Source organism: Tachyglossus aculeatus, chromosome 19 (assembly GCF_015852505.1).
Source record: "Tachyglossus aculeatus isolate mTacAcu1 chromosome 19, mTacAcu1.pri, whole genome shotgun sequence".
Classification (NCBI taxonomy): domain Eukaryota; kingdom Metazoa; phylum Chordata; class Mammalia; order Monotremata; family Tachyglossidae; genus Tachyglossus; species Tachyglossus aculeatus.
Window position 1 is genome coordinate 11,270,202 of NC_052084.1, and position 27,543 is coordinate 11,297,744.

General features: G+C 40.6%; 1 protein-coding gene across 1 annotated transcript in view; it reads left to right on the plus strand.

Moving 5' to 3' along the window:
• Positions 1 to 27,543, plus strand: part of USH2A (usherin) — a 443,094-nt gene that overhangs the window by 369,928 nt on the left and 45,623 nt on the right. The window contains exons 60-62 of the mRNA XM_038760847.1: positions 3,409 to 3,567; positions 4,550 to 4,712; positions 10,444 to 10,798. Of these exons, the coding sequence (XP_038616775.1) occupies positions 3,409 to 3,567; positions 4,550 to 4,712; positions 10,444 to 10,798 (677 nt within the window). The remainder of the gene's footprint in view (positions 1 to 3,408; positions 3,568 to 4,549; positions 4,713 to 10,443; positions 10,799 to 27,543) is intronic.

Below are 27,543 nucleotides of genomic sequence, written 5' to 3' on the forward strand. Positions count from 1 at the left end.
ATTATTTTATTTTCTTATGAGAGGCTTGATAGAATCATTCTCTTTTAAAATTGAATGGGTACGTATTTTGAAACACAAGTCGAGAGGACCAGGCCTGCTAGTTTAGGGTTGTGTGATAGCTGTGTTCTCTCCTGGAGTGGGATCTGGTTTTATACTCTCCCAAGTGCTTAGTGCAGTGCTCACACTAGGCACTCAATAAATGCCATTGATTACGATAATATTTTACCAGGGTTTGCTATGATTGGGACCAGGACCAAGTTTTAATGAGGTAACAATGTTCTTGTGTAAATTTACGTAGCCCTTGGCCCAACAAACTAAGTGGGTTGAGCAGATGAGGTGTGACCTGGACCTTTTTTTTATGGTATTTGTTATGTGCTTACTATGTGCCAGGCACTGTATCAAGTGCTGGGGTAGATACAAGATAATCAGGTAGAACACAGTCCCTATCCCGCGAAGAGCCCACAGTCTTTATCCTCATTTTACAGATGAGGTAACTGAGGCACAGAGAAGTTGTGACTTGCCCAAGCTCACACAGCAGACAAGTGGTGGAGCTAATATTAGAACACAGGTCCTCTGACTCCTGTGCCCCTGCTCTCTCCAGTAGGTTATGCTGCTTCCTGTGAATTATTTTTTTAAATCTCCTTGTGTTTTCTTATCTCTAGGTGTCCTGTAAGGGCACATACCTCTGGGAACTATATCAGACCTCTGGGATGCAGAATGTTTCTGTAACCCTTTGACTTTTTAGCCCATGCTGAACCTTTCCTGACCTTTCTGAGCATTAAGGACTAGCACTTCGGTGTTGGGCTTTGTGGTCTCTCTCCCCCTTGCTACCACTTTATCTCCCAAAAATTCAAGATTACCCGTTTAGTTGATGGAATTATCCCCAGATGAAGGTAAATACACTTCATGAAGTATAGCCTCCTCCCTGCCTTCATCGGATTTTTGAGAAAGCAGATTCAATAGAGTACAAATTTTTTAAAAATTGGAAAAATGCATTCACAAGAATATACTAATCAGGGTACTTAGGTGCCCTACCACTAATTACATAACTGGTGGGGTGATTGTAAGACTGGGGAGGGCTGTGAAGTATTTTGTGGCTTAAGTTTGGACAAGGGATAATTTTGTTCCTATTTAGTTTTAATATCCTTAGCATTTTGCTACTCGACTTTTGGCTAAGGCTTGAGGCCTAACTCTGAGCTATGTTTATCTTCAAACTAGAACAAAGAAAATGGCTCTTACCTTTACCAGAGCCCAATTAAAGAGTATTTCACTTGAAAACCAGACAGTTTATTCAAAATATGGATGACATTCTTGCTCTTCCTGCTGTAATTTTATGTAAAAATCTGATTTGGAGAATTTCCAAGTCAATCAATTATGTAGATGAGTGAATTTTAGTCTGTTGTTAGTCACCTAATGTCTGTGTCTGTTACCTCATTTGAAAAATATGATTTAATAAAAATTCTGCTCTCCATACCCCTTGGACTGTGAGCCCTGATAGGGACTGTGTTGGGTAGGGTTAACTTGTACAGGCCCAAGTATTTAGTTCATTGTTAGGAACATTAGTTCCAAGGAAGATATTTTTCCCTCATCTTAAAAACTATTTGTCAAGGCTGAGCTTCCATAAGGAATATAAAGGAAATTTCTCTAAGAAACAATACAGGTGTCTGGATTATTCTCCATTTAAATTGAGCAGAACTCTGTAGTGAAGCACTGTATAAGGTAGATGGAGTTAGGGACTATGGAAGAGCCCAGTTCACCTCTAATGCAACATTAGGGGACCCTGTGCCCCTTGGTGAGAAAAACCTAATATGTAGTACATTTTTCCTTAAAAGCAAATCCTGTTTTGAAGGCCATAACAGGGATGGCCAGCAGAAAGGATAGTTTTCTTTAGAGAACCATCCCTGATTGTTTGTCCAAAATAAAGATTTTTTTGATTGACTTGTCCCAAGGAAAAATGTACACCTGCTGTGAAATGAAGCCACAGGAGAAACAAAGTTGAATAATTTAACTTTTTGTATTTGTAAAGATAATCAGTGTTTTTTCTGATTACATTTTAACTTCATAAATGTTAAATAACCTATCAGCATCTAGTTGTTGTAAATTATGAAAAGGCGAACCGTGAGGAATATTAACCAAGTAAATCCTTGTTCTTTAGTGAATATGAAAATGTGTTATGGCAGGTTGTCATTGGGCTCATGGTAACTTTGACACCAAATAACAAAACTGACATTTGCACTTAGGGTAAATTGGTTCACACTTGCTTTTACTGCTCCTTTTATTCTGACATAAATGTATGAACTCTGGAACTCACCTAGTAGGGAGGTTTCCCAGCTGACTTGAACAAATATGGCCATTTCATTTCATTTAGTCATCAGAACACCAGGGCATAAGTGGTTTCAGACTCATTGCAGGTGGAGGAGAGTATCTTGGAGCACAAGAAGATTTAGCTAATGCTAATGCAATGGATAATCCATTATTTCCAAATGCAGTAGCATCTTTTCCCTTCTTTACCTATTTAAAGTTATATAGGAGTTATATATGAAAGGAATTCACTTGGTACAAACAGAGCTTGAAAAACATAGAGTCAGTCAAGCCTAAATCCTTATTTTTTCTAACCACCCTCCCCTCTGCCTCATCTATGCACTTGGCTGTATACCCCTTAAGCAGCATGGCATAGTGGATAGAGCGTGGGACTGGGAGTCAGAGGTCATGAGTTCTAATCCCAGCTGTGCCACTTGTCACTGTGTGATTTAGGGCAAGTTACTTCACTTATCTGGACCTCAGTTCCCTCATCTGTAAAATGGGGATTAAGACTGTGAGCCCCATGTGAGACAACTTGATTACCTTGTATCACCCCCAGTGCTTAGAACAGTGCTTGGCACATAGTAAGCGCTTAACAAATACCATTACTATTATTATTATCTGCATAACTTCCCTTCATAGCCGTTTAGGATTTTTTTTCATTTTTGTTGCATTTGTTTGTTACATTTTTTCTTGCATTTTTGTTTCTGTCTATTTACATACTCTACTCTCTGAACCCTGCTTCTTCCTATGTGAAATTTTTCTCTTGCCTTTCCTCCCTTTCAAATGGTTCAGGCTCCTTGTGGGAAGAGATTGTGTCTTGTACTTCCATTGTGCTCTCCCAAATGCTTAGTTCTATAGGCGCTAAAAAAGGTACTATTCGCTGATTTATAGACCCTATGTTCAGAGTCTATGGTTATCAAACCACACATTGTTCAGTTTCTTTAAGAACAGTTCCTAGAATAAACTTCATATGGATTTGGTTAAACTGTTAACATCTTAAAACAATAGTGTTTTCAACTGGGAATTGAACTATTCATTTCACTGCTGTAGTACCTGAGAAGAGTGATTAAACCTTTCTGCACATTATTGTTTTCTTGTCCCAAGGGATCTCTATTGCCAACATTTCTTTGGAATACCACATCTTACTGAATGCTGGAAGTCCCTCTCAAATTATCCATCCAGTTGGTCACAGTCATTTTGCTTTAGTTGAAGACCTCAAGCCTTACACATTGTATGAAATAAGGATTCAAGCATGTCAGAATGGTAGGAAATTTTTTTATTGCCTTTACATGTGTGTACCTTGTATATTATGTTTAATATGGAATTGCTTCTCATCATTAGATCCCCTGGGACTGAGTCCTTGGGAGAGCCTGAACCTGACGCATGCACCCTGGGTGTGTTCGGGGAGCGGGGGTATCACTGGAGCAGGAAGTGATAGAGGCCTAAGCATCCCAGCGAATAATAATAATAATAATAATAATAATAATAATAATAATAATGATAATAATAATGGCATTTATTAAGCGCTCACTATCAGTGTGGCCTAGTGGATAGAGCACGGGCCTGGAAGTTAGAAGGACCTGGGTTCTAATTCCAGCTCTGCCACTTTTCCTCTGTGTGACCTTGGGCAAGTTACTTAATTTCTCTTTGCCTCAGTTCCCTCATCTGTAAAAATGGAAATAAAGACTATGAGCCTTAAGGGGGAGAGGGACTGTGTCCAAACTGATTATCTTGTATTTACCCCAAAGCTTAGAACAGTGCCTGGCAGATAGTAAACAATTAAGAAATACCACAGTTATTATTATCCCAGGGATCACTCTGCCCCCAGAGTCGAGGACTGCTAGCCTAGCTGCTGTCTCATTCATTCATTTATTCAATTGTATTTATTGAATGTATTTATTCATCTGGGGACGACAACAGGGACCAGTCTCCACGGGGGGACGCCCCAGGATGGTCTTTGTGGGGATGATAAGAACCAGTTTCTGGGGGACATAAGTGGGGGCTGTTCTCTGGTGGGCCCTCCACCTGCTATTAGTACAGGTAAGCAAAGGTTAACTGAACCATTCAAGGAGCTGCACTGTTCTGTCATTTCCCAGAATGAGCCCTGTCTCACTGTTTCTTTCTCAAAACGTGAGTGTTGTTTATATAGAACGCTTATATGAGCCCATGAATTGCTTAATTCTGAAATCTGTTCACATCTCTAAGTTCTTCTTTTCTTTTTGAAAACTCCCTTTCTGTTTCCCAGGGACCTGTGGAGTTGGCAAAAGAACTGTAGTAAAGACAGCTGAAGCCCCTCCAGAGGGGCTGAACCCACCTGTGGTTCAGGCAATGGGATCTTCTGTAGTAAAGGTCAAGTGGTCACCTCCTGGCATGTCAAATGGAGTCATCAACAACTACTTTATTCACAGGTAAAGCTGATTGTCTTTCCTGGTCATTCCTGAAATGCGTAGCATCTGCTGCTGGGGCAGAAGAGACAGGGTTCTCAGTCAATCAACAGTATTTATTGAGCATTTGCTCTGTGTAGTACCCTTTATGCTAAGCACTTGGGAGGGGACAATAGAACTAATAGACATGATCTCTTTCCACAAAAACCTTGCAATCTGCTGGGGGAGGCAGATTAAAATAAATTGCAAGTTTGCGGTGCAAGATTATTTAAAGATATATACATAAATCCTACAGGGGAAAGAGGGGAGTGGGAATCCAAACAGGTGACACATAAGTGCTGACGTGGCAGGATGGGGAGACAGAGAATGGGGAGATGAGAGGTTAATCAAGGAAAGCCTCATGGAGGAGATGTGATTTCAGAGGGGCTTTGAGGATGAGAAGAACACTGGTCTACTGGATATGATTCAAGCGCTTAGTACAGTGCTCTGCACAAAGTAAGCGCTCAATAGATACGATTGATATGATTAGGGAGAGAGTTCTAGGCAGAAGGGAGGGTGAGAGAAAAGAGGTCAGTGGTGAGATAGATGAAAACGAGACCCAGTGATTAGCACACACCTGGAGTAACACACGATGGCTATTTCAAAGGATTTTGAAAGTGGAGAGGTGCGTGGTTTGGCAGTTTGATGGGGGGGTGTGAACTGGGGTGATGCTGGGGTTGGGGGGCAGGTAGTAAATGATCCATGCAGGTATCAGATTTGTGCCATTGGTCAGTGGTGGGAGACTTGCAAAGGAAGTGTAGGTCAGCAGTTAGCTTGAAGGAGACCTTCGGTGAAGACGCCTCCTTTTGTGACAACTTGACCCTTCAAGCCAAGTTGTGAAATCAAAAGGTAGCATTGCTGAAATTCTGATTATTAAAATAACATCACTGAAAAGGAGCAAGGCAGATTTCTCTTCAGCAGACATCGTTATGGAATAATATTTTTGATTTAAATACAAATGAACATGGAAAAATTGCTAATGTGAATTTATATTTTGTGCTTAACACATTAGTGCAGGTTCTGAAAATGCCCACTCCCTTGAAATAGTTTTCTTTCATCTGCTTCTTACTAATTGCCCGAGAAAAGCATATCAAATTCCTATTCTGAATAAAGGGAAATAAACTATCTGTTATAGACCAGGACGTGGCTTCACTCTGTTGGTTTTGTAAATAAAACTCGTGATTACAGTGACTATTCCATGGCAGCTATAGAGAGAGAAAAAGGGAAATATAATGCAGAAAGCCTGCTTCAATGAAAAATACTGTAAATTGAATTTGACAGCATTTGATGGCATTTGATTATTCTAGTCACAGCCAAACAATGATATAAAGAGTAATATGAAACAGAATGTGTTACTGCCTAGCTGACTCAAAAGCAATAAACCTTCCTCCAATATGACACAATCACTTCACAATCATAATTGTAGCCTGTTTGATACCTCTGAGTACAGCAGAAGGGCACTGACTGACATAGATACATTTTGTTTTTTATTTAAAGTGAAATGAAAATGGCACACTGGGGCTCCAGATACAATCGTTATACTCACCTACATAGGCATGAATCACTTGGCAGTTATTTCAGCTGAAGTTTAAATGTGCTTAGACAACAACAATATCAAATCTTTTTCAGATAGCTGCACAAAATCGGAAAATTTGTAAGGACAGAAATAGAATGGAAGCTCAGAGTTCTTTTTCATTCTGAAGCCACATATAGCTCTACATTGTTAGAACAATAAGACTGCAGTATTTCTGGGGATGTTTTGGCATGTAATTTCTGCTTCACCATTTGCCTTCTCCTTGCCGTATCGCTGCCAAAGGAAATTCATGTGACTCAAACACTGAATTTTTGGTGAACTGGTGTATGAGGATCTTATCATTGAAATGTTAGGAGTTCTGCCAGCCAATTCCTTTTGGAAAGTGCTTGCAAGAATATTGTCATACTGTCACAGTTTCTTCTTCTTCATTTTCTTTTATTATTTAAGTGGGTGCTTCCAGATATTACCTTGCTATAAGCTGTTTTCCCTTATAAAAGGACAAAAGGTTTATGATTCTTTTTAAAATCTGAAAACTGCACCTCCTATCTTCTGATTTCTGGCTCATATCTTGCCTGAAACAGGAGTGTCCAGAGTTGTCCAATTCCAAAGCAAAGCTCAGAGGTCTCTGTGCCAGTTGTCATCTGGGAATCCATCCCTTCTCCCTCACTCCTCAGACTTGTGGCCTTAGTCGTCATCAGACCTTAATCCACCCTGGTCTTGGAGTAAAATGGACAAATATTCACCCTAACTTCATGCTAAACCAAATTGGGACTTCTGGGAATTTGGTGGGCCCTGCCAGCCATTATTCGAGTGGGAGGAGAGGGCCCTGACATTTGGACATGGCCAGGTAATCAGAGTCCTCTTTTGGCAGCTCCACAACAAACTGTTTTTGGTTGGCCAGAGCCACACTGTCATGGCAGCCTAGGGGCACTGCTTATCATCAAGGAGGAGCATGTGAACCCGTTGTTGGGTAGGGACCATCTCTGTATGTTGCCAACTTGTACTTCCCAAGCACTTAGTACAATGCTCTGCACACAGTAAGCGCTCAATAAATATGATTGAATGAATGAATGTGACTCTCAATGCTGCCATTTGGTAAGCTCCTGCTGTTGTAGTGACACACATTCAAATGGAAATAAGATCTTGCACCTCACATCTCACTAACAGGGAAGTCACCGAGGAGCACATGTGACTGAGGCAGGCTTTGCAGATTGGGAGGGCATTTAACAGAGATGGAATGGGAAGGTATTCTAAGATGAATTTTAATGGTAAAAGATAAAGCATGCAAGTGTTCTCCTTCCCACCTTTCTCTTCTATGTGCCATGCCTCTCTCCTCGGAATGCCCTACCCAAAATGGCATTTGAGAGCCTCTAGGACCAAGAACTCCCCTGACAATACCAGATTCCAAGCCCAGGAAATGGAATGAGAGGAAGTGCAGAGTTCACAGTGGACTGCAAAAAAGGAACTGCAGAAATTTCCTTGTTTGGAGGGAAGGGAGCTATTGAGAGGGGGCAAGTAATCCAGGGAAGACTATTAAAGGGGCTTGAAACTAAGTTTGAGGAATGTAAGCTTGACGGACAAAGGGAGGGGAAACCAATGCACAGTGTTATTGTGGAGGGGTTGTCGTAGTTCAAAGTGGTTTAGTAATTGGTTTTTGGAATGATTGAAGGGAAGAGAGGCAGAGATGGAGACATTATGTAGAAGTTGTTGCTGATTAAAAGCTGACATTTAATAGATTCACCTAGAAGAATCATACCATTGCTGTTTAGTTTTTCAATCCCATGAAGTCCAGTGATTCTTTCCGTTTTTCTGCATCACTACCCACCTGTTAATCGATATTTCCTGTGACAATATCCCCCATTTATATCCCTGAACTGCCCCTTCCTGTACCACTTAAGCACTTCCCTCTGTTGACGGTAAGCTCCTTGTGGACAGGGAACATATCTACCAACTCCTTTGGTATTGTACTTTCCCAAACACTTAATACAGTACTCTGCATCCAATACTTCCTAGATAAATACATTGATTGATTCAGTATTTTTACCTTCCCATGGCACCTACATTCACATATTACCCACCCTTGTTACATAAGCACTAATGCAACAACATATCCCCCTTTTCTTCTGTCTGTAACTAATTTTAGCGTTTTCCACCCCCACTAGATTGTAAGCTCCTTGAGGATGGTAATCATGTCTAATAATTGTACTGTATACTACCTGGCCATGAGTTCAGTGCTCTACAAGCAGTAGATCCTCAATAAATATTACTGACAGATGATCTGCTTGATAGGGTCTCAAGTTGCTGATAGATTTATCTTTTTCTTCATTGCTATTTGCCGTGTCGGAATGTACACCCTAATGATTGTTTTAAAGTAAGTTGTTTTCAGTTAAGTAAACTTGTAAAACAGAAGCTGTTTTTTTAAAAAGTAGAGTGAATATTTTAATAACTTTCCTCCTTTTACTTAGTTTTAGGCGATAATAAATTAACTCCAGAAATTCCTAACTTCAGCATTCCTGCAAATAAACATATGCAAAGAATAAGACTTTGCATATTCAGAGAGATGGAAATATTATTCCCCCAAACAGCAAACTATTCAGAAGAAATGCTTCCAGTTAAATGAGCAGTTTCATTGTACATCTTAAGTCGATTGAAATGATTGCAGACTGCTCAAACACTTCTGTTCAAAGTTTATTCAGACATGAAGATTTCCTGTTTTTTAGCATCACAGATGGAACCATTTACCTTTCATTCATTAAATATTCAACAGTGATAAGAACTAAATACTTAACCAGGCTGCATTGTTCAGTTTTGCTGGTAGATAAATTTAAGGCCAGTTAGATATTTGGCCTCATTAAATGCAGAAGTTTTAATAATTTACATTTTTAGGCTTTTTATAAGATTGTCACAGATTTACTGAAACATGACTATGCCTTAGTTTCTGAATTCACAGACGTGCAATAAAAATTGAATTAAAGGCACTCCAGCTTTCTCCCCACTATCATCACTCCTCCTCCCACTCCAACCCAGACCCCATGCTTTACTCCTCTAATGCTAACCTACTCACTGTGCCTCACTCTCATCTCTGCAGACCTTTTGCTCATGTCCTCCCTCCTGCTTGGAATGCTCTCCCACTTAATATCTGACAGACCACTACTCTCCCAATATTCAAAGCCATTCTGAAGTCACATCTCCTCATGACTCACATCTTTTCATAACTCATCCCTTATCTCTCCACCCTATTTCTCCTGTTATTGCATCACTTATGCACTTGAGTTCCCACCCTTAAACACTAAGGTAATCATTTCCTTCCCCCATAGTCTTTATTTATTTGTTTTCCCAAGGACACACAGCAGGCAAATGGTGAAGCTGGGATTATCCTCTGATTCTCAGGCCTGTGCTCTTTCCACTAGGCCATACTGTTTCTCAAAAAGAAAGAGAATCCAGGTAAACGGCAATGTTTCCTCAGTCCCAGGAAGAGTCATTTGAAACTCTCCTTCAAGAAATAAGAAATTCCTCTAAATTTGATATGTTAGAGAAGTAGCATGGCCTGGTGGAAAGAGCAGAAGCCTGGGAGTCAGAGGACCTGAATATTAATCCTGGCTCCTCTACTTTCCTACTGTGAGCGCCTTGGTCAATCAATCAATCATATTTATTAAGCGCTTACTGTGTGCAGAGCACTGTACTAAGCAATCGCTAAACTTCTCTGAACCTCATTGTCCTCTAAAATAGGGGTTCAGTAACTGTTTTCCCTCCAACTTGGACTGTGAGCCCCTTGTAGGGCCAGGGTTGTGTCCAATCTGATGATCTTGTATCTGCTCCAGTTCCATGAACAGTGTTTGGCATATAGTAAGCATTTAACATATGCCACAGTTTTTCCTAAAGATAAAATACACTTCACTTTGCTCAGTTCTACTCCATGCTGGACTTCCAAAGGTACCAGACTGAAAACACAAGGAACTTTATCAAAGATTGAAAATATCCCTCAGGTTTCTACCACTTAACTTCTTCAGGCTGTAGTGTTTTCTGCTGTTGTACATGTCGTCACCATTACGGCACACAGGAAGGTTAGCCAGGCATGAATTTGCCAGGCATCAAAATGTCCTGCTGAAATAGAGCATTTGATCCTGTCTGTAGGGTTCTGAAACAGTTTGTTGTCCTAATGAGTTATTCTTTAACTTCCAGACGTGCTGTTGGCAAACAAGAGGAGATGCTTTTGTTCATCTGGCTTGAAGGAAACCTTGAGTTCATTGATGCTTCTGACACCCTGGAGCCCTACACCAGCTATGAATACTGCATCACGGCTCAGAACTCCGTGGGCTCCAGGAAAAGTTTGTGGTCAGCTGTTCAAACTCTGGAAGCCCCACCCCATGGAATGCAAGCTCCCTGGGCTCAGGCTACGAGTGCTTACTCGGTGATGCTAAATTGGACCAAGCCAGTGACGCCCAATGGTATTATCTCCTTGTACCGCGTGGTCTATCAAGAGAGAAGAAGTGATCCAACCTACAATCTACCCAGTGTGACAGCATTAACTGTGATGGTAAGAAATCAAGGGGAAAATAGCATTCTCACACAGTGGTAATTTTTGTCATGGTTGTGGTTGTCACATATATGGATTTGATTCTTTTATTTCTTAGCTGGTACTGAGGTTTATAGTAGATTCTTTTATAACAAAATGAGTTTCCTTGGTACCCAATATTCAGTTCATCCATCACATTCTTCAGTGCATTCTTTGCCTGGTGGACACTCAAGAAATTTTTTTTGAAAACAATAGAATAGGCCCAAATAGCTTTTAAAATAACACTGCATAACTACTTTAGTTGTATCATGATGGGCTTTTTAGATTAAATGATTAAATCACAAACCTTCAGATTTAAGGCCATATGTAATCCTGTAGCTCCAGATTGATCCCAGAAGGACATTTCCCTTCTAATACTGGAGACAATTTCTTGTTTCCTGATCTTGAGATAGAGGGGCTAGGTTATTCTCCCTCAATTCTGGATCTAAAACGGGACCCAGACATCCTCTTTCTCCTGTTTCTGGGCAAAGGCAAGGCTATTTTTAGTCTGCTCTTCATATAGGGAATGGGGCTGTGGAGGAGGAGAGGATCACAAGTGAGATCCAGGCTTCCCTCCATCCTGTGCAGTCCAAGACGCTGGACCAGCAAACAGGCTGAAAATAGTATCTGCATCTTAAAGAGGGCTGCAAGAGACTGTCTGGGAACTTATTTCCTTTTTCTGACCTGGAGTGAGATCTAAGATGCCTCTGAGAATCAAGTGCTCTCTAGCCTCAATTCTTTACCCCATGAATAGCAATTGGGTAGAGCCTTGTCTCATGATACCTGTGTGCTATATCCGGAGTTTACTGAAATTTTCATGACGGGGAAGAATGCATTAATTTTTAAACATGCTCATGTTTGCCAAATTATGTATTTATTATTATTTATTATTTTTATTTGGCAATAATTATTTGCCGAAAGTTAATGAATAGTTAAATAACATTTGAGGACTCTATTAGTGTTTGAATTTCACCTTCGTTTCTTTTATTGTAATATTTTTCACCTTGGCAATTGAAATGACCATAACACACCTTCTAAGACTCGTGTTCCAAAAGAGCATCCTAAAAGGTATGAAATCAAGTAAGGTCACAAGTTATCCAGGGAAAATCTAGCCAATTATCACTGCAGCCTAGGAACCTGATCACGGAGCTTACAAGTTATAGCCCTCTGAATGTAGAATTTTATCACGAAAATGCTGACACACCCTTGACAGTAGCTTTGTGAATGAGACATTTTAATTAAAATGTAATTTTACTGAAGGAACCAACATTCCAATGATTAAACTTCGGCCCCTTTAAAATATGGCTTTCAGGGGTACTAGGCTAAATCATTTAATCTCCTAAAGCAACTCTCTAGGAGCTTCCTCATGGGATACCCTATTAGTCATCCTTCACACAAGCTTCTGTTTTACAACTCAAGTCTTAAAGTATTGGGCAGAGCAATGAGCTCTGTCCTTTACTTAATATGTTAGACTCTATTTTTATCACATTAGAAAGTTCCAGAAAAGCAGCATTCAGCTCCAATTTTCACCCAGTCCTGCCAAAATACCTCTTTTTCTCCCTGTGCTTCCTGACTCTTCCATAAATTGTAAAGGTTAGGCAGTATCAAAGCAGAATGAACAAGAGTACATTAATGAGGTGAAAAATAGGTTGGTAAAAACCTAGCAGCAATCTCACAGGGAGGCCTTAACTGACCAATGAGGGACTAAGACTGTGAGCCCCATGTGGGTCATTGACCTTGTCCAACCTGTAGACCTTGTATCTCCCCCAGTGCTTAGTACAGTGCCTGGCAAATAGTAAGCATTTAACAAATGCCATTAAAAAAAAAAAGAAAAACTCCTCCTCTTGGATGATTTGATTTGCATCTTTATCAGCTGTCCTAATTTTTGAAATGCTTTAGATTTTTTCTGGGGCTGGCACTGTCATGCAATCTTATAAACCAATTCTCCACTGCAGTTTCCTTCAACCACTTTGGAGTGACCACTCTTTTGGAAAGCAATGAAGGGACACTTCATTGTTTCCCTATGTGGCTTTATGTGGGGGATTGGAAAGAGAAGAATGTTTTCTTCTGTCAGTCAATCAGTGGTATTTATTTAGTGCTTACTGTGTGCAGAGCATGCAGAGCACTTGGGACAGTACAATACAACAGAGTTTGTAGAAGTGTTCCCTGCCCTCAACGAGCTTCCAGTCTAGAAGGGGAGACAGATTAGGTACATAAATACACTGAGTGCTTAATGTGTGCAGAGCTCTGTGCTAAGTGCCTCAAACCTGCATAATCTACAAGTGGTATAGTGGGGTGATGGTGGGTAACTGTCTAGAAACCGCAGTTCTACCACTTGGCTAGCAGTGCACAATCCATCCCACCATTCTGGCCACTGAATACTGCAGTGGTCCTGGGAACACACTTCTTTGCCTCCCCTACACCAGCTCTGGGGCTTTGGCGAATCCCTGTTCAGTAGATAGTGTCAGCCTGATGTCTTCTAATCAAGGGACCACTTCCTTGATTAATGAATCACTGAGCTGTTCCCGCATTCTTCGGAGAGGCAGATGGAAGATCCTTCCCTGAAGCCCATCAGTCCACATTTTTGTCCATATGGGTACCGCTGTCCCTGACTGGGAGGACATCTATAAGCTGTCCGACTCCTATGCCAACAACAAAGGTGTCTCACCGATTCCCTGGTGTTGTTTACAGTCAGGTGGACTTTACAGAGGAGCGCCACCGCAAACAGGTGCATGAGTCTTGCAGGTGGTGGCAATCACAGGAGAACTAGCAGTGGGGCACTCTGTGGCGGGAGGTAGCATATGGGCTGGCACAAGGAATGTCAGCAGCAGAAGCAGTGGGAAAGCAGAACCAATATTGCTGCTAACTTCAGTATCCAATCAGAATGTGGACCAACGCATGGGCACCCGCCCCCGCCCCCCACCAATCCCTTAAAATGATTCCAAATTCTCTTTTGGGCCAAGTAGTGCTCTTCTAGAATGGGAGGATGGTAGGCGAAAATTGCTCATTGGGTCCAGGAGTACCCTCATGCCAGCAGCCTCCATTACTGAAAACCAGCTCCAGTTCAGTGGTCATAATCTCGCTACCCAATTAGCTAGGTGATAAATTGCTCGGTGGCAAGAGTGAAACTCTTTTCAGCCTTGGCATGAGAGGGTTCCGTGATGAAACTTGCAGGGTACACTCCTGGCATTGTCACCATCTCTGCTGCCGCCATTCTGGTTCTGTTTCCGCTTTCTGGCATGGATTACGGTCCTGGCAGAAAAAGCCCAGGATTTAAAGGCAAAGGGGCTGCACTGGTTCCCAGTGTCTGATGCTCTAGCTGAGGTTTGCCATCGGTTACCTCTAGCTAGGTATCCTAGAAGACATTTTGCCTAAGCGAGTGTTGGGCTACAAGTGCTTTTAAATGTATGTGGCAATTGCTATCCATGTGGTCTGGAAGCAGCCCATCCAGTCAAAGTTATGGCTCTCTCAGTTTCCTGGGACTTAATCCTCCTTTCCTTCTGGAAATATTGTATCTGTAACTTGTCCCTCAGAATGCTGGCGGTAACAGTCATACTTAATATTTACTGAGTGCCCACCAGGTGCAATACCCTATACTAAACCCTTGAGAAGCCCAAAACAAGCAAAGGGACACACTTCTTGCCCATGAGGAGCTTGCACACTAATAGCAGAGACAGATATAAAAATATTAGAGAACAATCAAAGGAACTAGTTGAAAGCATAATTGACTAGCATGCATACAAAAGTGTCCAGGCCTCCCCATATTCAAAACTATCCTGAAAGTCCACCTCCTCCAATGTTCCTGCTGTGATTAACTCCCAGTATCCCAAATCATATAAACCCATCAACCATATTTAGCACTACGATGCCTACTTAAAGTTCCTTATCCTCAGCACTTAGATATATCCATTTATTCAGCTGTATGCATTTGTCTATTTTCATTGTTATTTTTGCCTCCGTCATTGGAGTGTAAGCTACCTTTGGGCAGGAAATGTGTTACTTGTTTGTTTTGAGCTTCCCAAATGCAGTAACAAAGTGCATCGCACCCAGCGACGCTAAGTAAGTTGGACTATTGAAAATTAAGTGTGTCTGTGTTGGAGATTACCAGTAGGCTTGTATGATTTGATGTGCTTGATGGAAGAGGTGGGATTTTAGGAGGGCATTGCAGATTTGCAGAGGGAGAGAATTCCAGGCTAGGGGAATGGTGTGGCCTTGGGGACTAAGGTGGGAGAGGTGAGAGACATAAAAAGTCTAGTTTGAGAGGTCAACTTCAGTGATTTCACCATTCCCTAAAAGCCACGCTCTTAAGGAACATGAATTCCAACCCTGGATAACTAAGACTGAAACAGTTTGGGAAATCATGCATATCCCTTTAAAGATTTGATCATCTATGACAAAATAAGCATTTTAGTATTGTTAAATTTGTGTAACTGGTGTTCTTCCATGGTGTAAATTACCTGAGCTTGTAACATGGGCTGTTTTAGCCCTGCCTCCCCCAAATCACTTTGCCAGGGGCAAATATATCCCACCTTTACAAGTCTCACCTCTAGTTAATCTAAACCATGACCTACCTTGCTCCTTATATACCGTGCAACCTGAGATACTCAAACTGCTATGTTGAATTGATGAGAGAAGTGGTGATGGAAGTGTGGTGTGTGAAGGAAAGAGAAAGGTCAGTGAGGCATTTTCTTCCTGAACATTTACTGAGTTTTAATGAAATCCCATTCAAACACCAGGGAAACCCTTTAAGTGTTGTAAGAGAAGGACATGAAAGTAAACGAAATATTCCACACAACAACAGGCTCATGCTGTAAATTCAGAATATATGCCACTTAGCAGAGACAGGAAGCTCTAAATGGCAGCAGAGGGCAAAAGTTAATTGAACTACCGTGCTATTGTCACAAGTGGAAAGTAGCCGCTACCTGAGACAAGATGGCTGCCCCTAAAGTACCCTATTACAGCCAAGAGATCATATCTTTAGCTCTGCAAGGGCTTATGGGTTAGGGGGAAATCATACACAGATGACTAATTTTTTTATGGTTCACAGCCGATCAAAGTGAAATTCAGCAGCTGTTCAGGACAAGTGACCACTCTAACGGCTGTAATATAACCTACTAAATAGAGAGGGAATTGCATTAGAGTAAGAGGTTAGCTGTGATTATCGGCAGGTGAGTGCTTTATTGAAGTTGAAAGACCATTAACATTGATAGAGTAATTATTTCAACTTGAAAGTAATTACCTTGATGGGTGATAACTTCTCTAGTGTTCCTGGGTTTGATCGGACCAAACAATTGTGAGCTCCTGAAGCCTAGAAAAATATTACAACAATGCTGCCCAGTTTAAATTACTGAGACCACTGTCAGAATATCTTAATTATGCCAAGCAGTGAAAAGATTTTTAATTTACACAAGCTGGTGACCTCTCAGGTAGAGACGTTTGCTTTTTTAATTCATATGAAATGACCCAAACCCAACACATGTGTGAACATATGTGATAGGTTGGCCGATGGGTCATCTTAGAATGTAGATTTTAAGGTGTGAAAAAAAAATCTGGTTAGAACTATGCATGAATGTTACTGGGAGGAAGCTGCTGACTTTGTTGATTATACCTCTGGACTAGGAGACCCTAGAATAACATCTATAGTCTGTCTTTATTTCAGAGGGAGTTAAATTTTCATTAATTAAATGTTTGATTCATGGTCCCACCTAGAGAACTGGAGATTCAGTGTATTGAAGATCCCCAATTTTCAGATTGCATATACAGTTCAGAGGTTAGGCAAATTTATGAACTGGCACCTTCTCCACTAACTTTTATTAATGTATGGTAATTCCGGTGTCCAAAGATTGTTCTAATTAGAACATAAGCCAAGCTAATAATAATTGTGGTGTGCTAGGCGCTTTTACTTTGTGACAAGCTCTGTGCTAAATGGTGGGGTAGATACAATACAGTTAGATCAGGCAGTCTCTGTCCTACACAAGACTCACAGCCTAAATGGCATTTAATCCCACTTATACATGAGGAAACGGGCACAGAGAAGTCAAGTTACTTGCCCAAGGTTTCACAGCAGGCATGTAGCAGAACCCAAATGTCACAACTCCCACTCCTGTGCTATTTCTACTACGCTATAGAGATCTGCTGTGGGCAGGGAATGTATCTACCAACTCTGTTGTGTTGTACTTTCCCAAGTGCTTAGTGCAGTGCTCTGCACACAGTAAGTGCTCAATGAGTATGACTGATCGACTGCTTCAGTTAGTATCAAGCATAGATGAACATTTTCTTGTATTATCATAAATGGAAAAACAGGGGAAGGAGGTGAGCAAAGACAATCAGATCTCCCTGATCTGGAGAACAAGGTTAAGTGACCCTCATTCGACCATTCAAACATCCTAGCTAGTTTTCCTAATTTAAGTGCTTAAGTGCAGGGGTAGAGAGAGAGACACAGTCTCTGTCCCACATGGGGCTCATAGTCTAAGTAGGAGAAAGAGCAGGTATTTAATCACCATTTTACAGGTGAGAAGGCACAGAGAAAAGTGACTTACTCAAGGTCACACAACAAGCAATTGGCAGAGGCAGGATTAGAACCCAGGTCCTCTGATTCTGATCCTGGGCTCTTTCCATTAGGTCATTCAGCTTCTCACCATGGGTTTTCCCCTTCAAACACTTTACTGATATAAGAGGAAGTGATTGACTTTGGAAATGCTAATGGAAAATGGAAGGATTCATGTGATTTTGTGAGTAGAGGGAAAGGAATACCAAATCTTTTTACAATTCCTGTATTACTCCACAGACCTTTCTCCCTCATGAACAGGTGGCAGAGTCTGATCAGAATGTTCAGCCACTGTGTGACCAGGCTCTTGGCAGAACATTCCAGAAGTCATTCTAGTGAACGTTCCAAGCACCCATCAAGCCACAGCAGATTTCCACCTGTTGTATGGGAGTCAATCAGAAAGGACTTACAGTAGACTCAGCGAGGCTGTTTTTTCCCCCTCCTCTCGTCCTCCCTTTCCCCCTTTTCCTTCTCTCCCCCTCTATCCCGGCCCTGCCATGACTCTCATTTTAAAATGAATGTGGAATCAAAGAAAAGAGACCTTTGCCAAGCCTAAAGAGCTTCCATTCTAACAGTGAAATGAATGGACTAGAGCTTTCCATTGAACTTGGGCAGCAGGAGAAGAAGGAATATTGGGGTCATGACAGGAGTTTGTGAATTGAATTGTAATTTTATTCATTAAGGTCGAGATAGAGTGTGAGTGCTCAGAACTACAACTGCCAGGCCCAGTTCCAGTACCAATCTAACCAGCATTTCCTTGGTAGTTCCAGGACATTCCACCATCACTCTTTAGCTTGGGTCACTGCCCATTTCATAAATTACCTCAGAGTTCTTTCCCCCAAATCACTCCATTCCGTATATGTTCAGGATTAGAAGTGGGTTTAAGAGTCCCTCAGGCACCTTGAATTAAAAATGAATGTGAAACCTAATTTTTTTCACATTTTTGTGTCATCCTTGAATAATTAAATATTAGCATTACAGACCTTGAGATTCAGAATCTGTTCAGATGAAGTGCCATCTCACTACAGAAGGTAATGGCCGCATATGGATCTAAAATTACCACGGGTTTTTAGCAGACACGAATGTTACTTTCTGACAAGGCACAAGTAATAAATGTTAGAGGATAAGTTCCTATTGGGTGATTATGATACTGAGTTTTATTTTTGCTAAAGCAATTACTAATGTCATGGCTGGATACCTGTGCCCATTAGAGCCTGGTTCTGGGCTTTTTTTTGTACGATGGTTATTGATCTCTTGCTGAGCGGAGATTTCAGTTTCATGCCAGATAGCTTGATTAATGGGTTGGTTTCTATAAGTGGACTGAATGGGGATAGAAAGCCCGGGCAGCCCGTTCTGCCAACCCCAAATCCGTCAAGCCGCATAGCTCATTATGAAACAGTTATCAAGTATACATGAAAAATTAATTGGGCTCAGTTTGATTCTGAAAAGAATCAGCTTTTGACTTGGCAGTCCCCCCCCCCCCACCCATCCTTCCAGATGTTATGCACCAGCCCCTGGAGAAACAGCAAAGGGAGATGTATTAATACATTGTATTGATTAGATCAAGACCCCTGACAGTTATTTGTAGAGATACCATCTGGCTGCTGTTCGAATTCCTTCACCAAAAACAGGACGTGACATGTTATTAATCTCAACTCTCTAAGTATAGACAGTTGCCTTTTCTGCTAAACCGCATTTTCCCATTCCGTAGGAGATGGAGGCAGACCTGAAGGGTGCTGAAATTAAGGTTATTACACAAATTGAGCCATATGGTCCAAATATTTCAGCAAGAAAATTGCCAAGCAATAAAAATTGCTCCTGCCTTCCTAATGGTGTAAATTACAGTTTAACCATAGCTCTAATGATGTCCTTCTGCCATGCTTAACTACTGTTACATGAAGGACATTGTTTTAAAAATATAAAAAACAAGGAAATGCCAGCAGCGTGTTTTACAATCTGTTAGTGTGTCATTAAGAACACTGTCAGAATTACATAAACATAATAGCAAGCAACCTAGCATACTAAAGAACAAGTCTACAAATAGAAAGTGTTTCAAAAGCTCCCTCCTTCATTTCTGTAATGTCAAGAGATCTGCCCCCGTCAGAAGTTTCCCAGTGAGAAAAGCCATGGCCGAGGCTTTACGCTAACTCAAAACAGGCTGAGGAAGATCAACTTTAACTCTTGAATGATTCCCTTTGGTGATGGGATACCTCTAGGCTTCCTAGTCATGACTAGAACTGGAAAGAGAAACTTTGAAAGCTCTTGGGTGAGACTTTGTTCTTGGCCTAACCAGACATGGAAGAATCAATCAACCATTCAGTGGTACTTTGTGGACATTTACTGTATGCAAAGCACTGTAATAAGCACTTGGGAGAGTACAACAGAGCAAGTAGACACAACCTCTACTCATAGGGAGCTTGCAGTAGAGAGACAGATATTGAAGTAAATTATAGATGGATATGTGTCTAACTGCTGTGGGGTGGGTGAAAATCAAAGTGCTGAAGGGGTATTGGCCCAAGGGCATAGAAGGAAGGGCAGATAGAGGAAGTGAGACTTAGTAAGGGAAGGCCTCTTGGAGGAGATATTATTTTAGTAGGGCTTTGAAGATGGGGAGAATGGTGGTCTGTCAGTTATGAATGGGGAGGGAGTTCCAAGCTAGAGGGAGGATGTGGGCAAAGGATCAGTTATGAGCTGGACAGAATCAATAATAATAATAATGGTATTTGTTAAGCGCTTACTATGTACCAGACACTGTACTAAGCGCTGGAGTTTATACAAGCAAATCAGGTTGGACACAATCCCTTGTCCCACATGGGGCTCACAGTTTTGACCCCCATTTTACAGATAAGGTAACTGAGGCACAGAGAAGTTAAGTGACTTGCCTAAGGTCCCATAGCAGATAAGTGGCAGAGCCAGGATTAGAATCCATGACATTCCTACTTCCAGGCCCCTGCTCTATCCACTACGCAATGCTGCTTCTCTAGATACAGTGAATAAGTTGGTGCTAGAGGAGTGAACCGTGGGGATAGGATTTGTACTAAGTCAGTCAGGTAGGAGGGGCACAGCTTTAAAGCCAAATGTAAGGAGTTTTTATTTGATATGGAGATGGACGGGCAGCCATTTGAGAAGAGGGGGATTTGGACTGGTTTTTTTTAGAAAAATGATTCCCATAGCTAAGTGAAGCATGGACTGGAGAGGGGGGAAACAGTACGCTGGAAGGTCAGTGAGGTGTCTTGAGACAGTTGTTGAGATGAGTTTTGATAAGTACTTGGATCAATGTAGTAGCAGTTAGGATGGAGGGGAAGGAACGGATACTAGAGATGTTGTGAAGGTACAACAGGAACTCACAATCCCTTCAGGCAGCTGGCATCAGCCTCGTACAACATTCTCCAGCAATTGTAGAAAGTAACAAACTGTTGTAAGGCCAATTTTTCACTTTTAAGATAACCAACCAAAGAGATCTTCCAGACTCTGAAGATAGTTCAGTGGGAGTTGAGGAACTCAAAAGGTGGATGAAAATTTACTACAGAGCTTGGCCACAGCTCTATGGAAAATGAGACATTAAACATGGCATTTCCACCATAAGTGGGGCAGATTTGATTGCAGAGAAACATTTTTTTCTCTTAAAATTTCAGAAAATTTGAGGGAAATTTCTTTTTTTTCCTGGAGGAAAAGGGATAGCTTATTCAGTTTTTGTGAGTAGGCATTAAGAATGTTAATGATAACAGTAAATTAAAATCTAAAGTTTCTCATTTAAAAATGGACAATTGTTCCTGTTACTGAATCATAATCCTGTGATCCTGCTGAAAGTATTATGAAAAATAATTCTGCTTTTTCAACTTACATATTCCAGAGGTTGTCATTTCCCCTGCTGAATACTGTACTTCAAATCCAATCAGATTTTCCCTTAAGGGAAAGCCTTCTAATGTCTCTTCCTCTTTTGATTAAGTGCCTGCATAGGTGTCACTTCGATTGAAATTTTAAGGATACAGTGTGTTGTTTTTTAAGCAAATAATTATCCACCAAAGGAGTTTATTCTTATGATAGCCAGCAATTAAAGTAGTTAGCACGTACTATATTCTGTAGCCAGGTCCCTATAGCTGAATGATCACACCTGTTAAAAATAAATCACTTCAAATTACATTAGTCTCAAAGTCAGTCAAGCAAAGAGTCTGATTTTAAATCTTGTCAATAGTGTGCGGTCAATATGTTGTCAGCACATTCGAATGTTCTATCAACTCTCTGTTTCCACTCTTTGAACCCCAGGTGGCCAATTCACAGTATGTGCTATTTATTCATTATAAAATGGGCAGGAGAAATTGAATGGTTAGATTGGCTAATAAGAATTCCAAGCAGTGACTGGAATAAAATATGATTCATGATGAGAGGAAAGGAGATTCTTTAGGGAATTCTGGAAAAATCTGGAGAAATTTTCCTCTTAAATGTTGGTAATTTCAATATGGAGCAAAGACTTTTAAGCCAAACTGAGTAAAATATTTTCCTAAATTATATTGCCTTAAAATCTCTCATTAATATTTATTTATAATTTTCTCCTTCCCCTCATTGTAGGAAAACAATTTGAATTATTTTCAGGAAACAAACCTAAATGCTTTAGTAGTTTTCCAAATTCAGAAAACTGTTTTTTTAGTAAAGCAGATTTTTCTCCAAATATCTGATCTTGTAAAACCTCTGTTTATGGTTCCATGTTGGAAATAAGGTGAAATTATTTCCCTTGATTTCCAGTAGTTTCCCTTGATTCCCTGCCTAATCACGTGAGAGTTTTGATGAGTTGATAGAACTAAACAATTCAAAGATTATGTCCCATTTGCTTCTGAATGTCCATTGAAAAAGATTCTACGTATTTCATGTTTGAAAATGATTGCCATTTTTAATGGAAAATGAACATAAAGGAAGGTCAAAGTTGGCTTCTGTTTTTGCAGCTGAAGTTTTCTTCAAAAGAAGCATTAAACTCTGGTAGAGTTTTCATAGTCTTAGTCTAACCACCCTTTCTTGCAAAGATCGAATACCACTTTTGTGTCCTGTGTTTTTCTGCTCCTATAAATTCCCTCTCAATTCCCTGAGGGTGTGTCTCTATTGTCTGGAATGCAGTAAATAAAATGGTTTTGTGGAAAATATCTGATGAGGTTTCAACCGACAGGGAAAATCTTGTGTTATTAGTACCAATTTCAGTCATTCTAAGTACGGGAAATACTTTTCTTAGGGCTCGTAGGATAATCAACCATTTTCTAATGTTCCTACCCCATTATTTATCATGAAGAAAGTGCCCTCTGATGAAAAGTTGCAAAAATGTTTTGGCTGTTTAGACAGTGAACCCATTTTAAAAACTCATTTTTGCATCAAACAGTGGTGCAGCTTTCTTGAAGTTGAGTGAAGGTTCTCAAAAACACTTGCACCTTCTCGTAGCTGAATGATTGTAAGTGAATGCATGACCGTGGCACATTCTGTTTTTCTTTTTACTGCTTTATTATTGCACCCTGAAGAGGGATACATCTAAACATTTCATGTGTCCTGCTTTTAAGATGCCCATATGGTGGCTACGTGCTCTGTTTTGAATTGGGCAGCCCTGCTCTTGCCTGATTTGCAGAATGCCTAGTTGTTACAGTGGCACAAACAAGGAAGGTTTCTGCATTTTTCACACCCACTTCAGATGATTCTGGTCTCCTTAACTCCTTTATTGTTGGGGTAACCTGTGCATTATTTTGAAAGACAGTCACCAGGATGAGGGGGAAAGGGTAACTGCCCCTTAATCAGGAGTTTCAGGGGCTCAGTAGGAGACATCAGCATAGTGGATGGAATGCAATCTGCCAAGTAATATGAGAGTTAGAGCTTTTGGTAATATTCTGTGAAATTATTAAATCTTTTGCATATGGCTTGGTCACTTTCACTCAAGTGTTAAATTTTAACTAAGGATTTAAGTCAATGTATTCGTTTAGATAAATAGCAAAAAGTGCTAATGAGATCAGTTTTAAAGTGAGACCAGTTTTTGTAACAAAGACTAACTGATTAAATGTTTTGTAACACAAGGATTTTACATTTAAAGGACTCTGTCCAAGTGAACATCTGTGCAGTGTCCAATTATTTAATTTTTACCAATAATGATCTGGATTTCTCAAGTGGAAGCAAGCATGAGAAAGGGCTCTATATTTATCTTGTAGCAATTATCTCCAATAGATCTTGGCAATATAAAGACAGCAAAATGAGTTTTCAGTTTTGCATCTTATTAGATCTGGGGTAGTAATGCAAAAGTCCACTGATTCAAATGTGAAGGACCTTTCACTCCATTTTTTTCTTCCTCTTTGAACGGCATCAGATTGCTTTTAAAATAAGGACAGCCATATTAGTAACTCAGAGAAGATTTTCAGTTTTTTTCCTATAGGGCAGAATAATAACGTAGGGGTAAGCAGTTTGTAATTATAGATAAGGTTAACTTTGTTAATATACAAAATGTGTCTTTATCCAGTTTCCTACAATGCAGGTGGGTTCTTGCAAAATCCCCTATTGAGGAAAATTTTGCACAGTAGCATTCACTATATTTGCTGCCCTGTGTTCTAACCTTTCCTTGTGATCCAGTCATGTGCAGTATCTGAACACCCTGGCGATGTAGGATTGCATTCTAACTAAAAAGGAAGTGAAAACATGTAACAGAACAGAGTGACTTGAAAGCATACTTCAAGCACTTAGTTCTCAGGGCATTTAATAAGTGTGTTTTGACTACTGACTTCAACTATAAATAGATACATTTGTTTCAGCTATGAATCCTTTTTGCGTGTTACAAAAATGTTGCTAAATCTAAAATTTTATTAGCCTGAGTATGACGACTTCCTGGGATACAAAGGTACTGGGAGTAACTCTAGGCCCTGGGAGATTTAGGTTCAGTTAATTCAGAATATTGACCTCCTAATTGAGGTGTTTCAATTTTTGACTAAATTATTTGAATTTTCTTTTTCAGAAAACAGCTAATCACTTTTATTGGCCAACTCCCACCCAAACCAGCCTGTCAAAATGGCCAAGACTGGAATCAGGAGATCTTTGACAAGTTAAACTATAGCTACCGGACTGTTAGAGACATAGGAAAAAAACATTTGAAGTATACTTAGCCTAAGTATACCTTCTTTTAAGCTGTAATGACAACCATGGTCATTTATTTTTGTTCATTTATAATACAAAAAAGATAATCAATAGATAATATCTGAAACTGGAGGATTTACAAGTTAATATGCTTGAGTCAATAGATATTTCAAAAAGAAATCATTGCTAAACCTGGGATAATTTGTTTTGCACTAAGCTGGTTGACTAAAAGCTTTATTTTAATTCTCATATTAACTGAAATGTACAAGGAAAATACAGAATCCGTAATGATCCTGTTATGTTTATTTTTGAAGTAATAACTCAATATCCTATGCAAATACAGCTTTTCCTCTTGTCCACAACCATTTTTGGCCATCCATGATTTCAGTTGCTGATGGTGAATTAATCCCTATTCGATTTGGGGCACTAAGAGGTTTCCATCATATTTTTTCTGTGAAATTTAATTTCTAGTAGCCCCACCTTTTTGCCCAACAGTGTAGTTGTTTCTCTCCGATTCTTGGCCTGCTTTTATTCAGCAATCACAAGCTTTATGACAGCAGTATTATCATCAAGGACCAAAATATATATCTATCTATCTATCTATCTATCTATCTATCTATCTATCTATATATATAGATAGATAGATAGATAGATAGATATATATATGAGAGAGAGAGAGAGAGAGAGAGAGATCCTTAAGAGTCAGCAACAATCTAGCCTCCAGGGCAGATCTCCTGAGTGGCAGCTGATGCCAAGGGATTCCCAGTGGTCCCCAGTGATTCCCTTCCCCCCACCCCACTGCTGGCATACCTGTCTTTATTCTGGGGATGCCACTAGGGCCACCCAGGTTGGTGACAAGGCAGGAGATAGGCAAAATGTGTGTCCATCAGGATGATGATAATAATTCTGTTATTAAGTGGGATGGCCTGCTAAAAATAACACAGGCCTGGGAGTCAGAAGACCTGGTTCTAATCCTTATTCCACTATTTGCCAGCTGTGTGATGTTGGGCAAGTTACTTAACTTATCTGTAAACTCCTCATGGACAGGGATCACATATACCAACTGTATTGTGTTATAATAATAATGATGGCATCTGTTAAGCACTTACTATGTGCCAAGCACTGTTCTAAGCGCTGGGGAGGATACAAGGTGATCAGATTGTCCCACGTGGGGCTCACAGTCCTAATCCCCATTTTACAGATGAGGTAATTGAGGCACAGAGAAGTTAAGTGACTTGCCCAAGGTCACAGAGCTGACAACTGGTGGAGCTGGGATTTGAACCCATGACCTCTGACTCTTAAGCCCATGCTCTTTCCATTGATCCATGCTGTTATAGTTTCCTAAGCACTTAGTACTGTGCTCTGGACACAGTAAGCACTAAACCACACTGCCTTTCCATTCTGAGATTAGGGTTCCCTGGAGGATGCTTGGAGACAGTATCCATCAATCAATAGTATTTATTGAGCTCTTACTGTGTGCAGAGCACTGTACTAAGCACTTGGGGACATGTAATATAACAACTGGTATATACATTCTCTGCCCACAATGAACTCATTGTCTAGAGGGATGCTGAGTTTGTTGCTTGTGTCTGTTGCTTTTATTTGGCTGAACTACATGAGTATCAGTCAGACACTTAAAATCAAACTTCCCCCATGGGGGATTGAAGCTAAAGATTCCAAATGGAGAAATACTTCTTGTTGGTGTTTGAAATGATATTGGGATCTGTCTTCAATGGGAAAACAATCATTTCTTTAGGGAAAAAAGCCACGTATTTCTTAGTGGCTCAAGCCTCGTTTTCCATCAAATTGACAGGAGGTTCACAGCTAGTTCTTTTTCGCATAATGCTCCCTGATCTGCCGAGATCCGTTGAACTTGGTAAGACATGATGAGTTTCAGGCCATGTGAGTGCACAGGCTTCTGTTTGGCCTGATTAACAGCTGCTTCCCAGGGGGCAAAAAACGTCTTTGCTTTCCTCACCCCTTTGCTGGCCTGTTTGGGCTCTGGGGATGGAGATGAGAGTGGGAAAATCCCCACACTGCAGATTGTCAGACAGTTCTGCTCCTCTAACCACAGCACCCTACTGATTCTTATTTTTACTTTGTGGATTGTGTATGTTACCTTGTCCTTTATGCTGTTTTAATGTTTTATTGTTTCATCGCTTACAATGTGTCCGTCTCCAACCCACTTTCCCACTTACGTCATAGATTGTGAGCCCCTCAAGGGACAGAGTCCGCACCTAATTCCCACCTGTGTACTCCTTCCCAGCACTTAGCACAGTGCTTGGTATGCAGTAAGCACTCAATAATAAACCATTGATTGATTGGGATGGGATTCGGAGCAAGGCTAATAGTATGGGCAATCTAACTGTCTACTAACTTCCCTAAGCTCCCTTCTCCTTAAAATGTGTGTTTGGCACTGAGTAGTAGATTTACCCCCTTAGATTTGGGCCAGAGGTTTCAAATGAGAAAAAAAAATTGCCCAGAAAGTTGGTGGACCCGTGCAGACACAGCCATTTTGTTTCCCTAAAGTGACAGGGATGTAAAGGGGAAAAGTGCTCTGCATTTTAATATGCAGAGATACAATTTATAGGCTCTCAGTGCTTAAGTTGGAATGCATTGGTTCTGGAACAGTGTTTGTCTCCCCCTCTAAGGTGGTAAGCTCATTGTGAGCAGGGAATATGTCTGTTTATTTTTATATTGTACTCTCCTAAGAGCTTAGTACAGTGCTTTGCACACAGTTAAGTGTTTGATAAAGATGACAATGAATGAATGAATGAACGAACAAGGGCAGGTCCTGAGAGATCCCTTCCAGAGTAATTCTCTACATTTAGGGACTCGGGCAGACTTCCGAATAATGCCATTCATTACAGTAGGTTGTGTGTACAGGGTAGCATAGTGGCAGCATTAGAAATGGGAGCAGAGGAACAGCATGGCTTAGTGGATAGAGCACTGGTTTGGAAGTCAGAAGGACCTGGGTTCCAATTCTGGCTCCACCACATGTCTGCTTTGTGACCTTGGGCAAGTCACTTAACTTCTCTGGGCCTCAGTTACCTCATCTGTAAAATGGGGATTAAGAGTATAAGCCCCATGT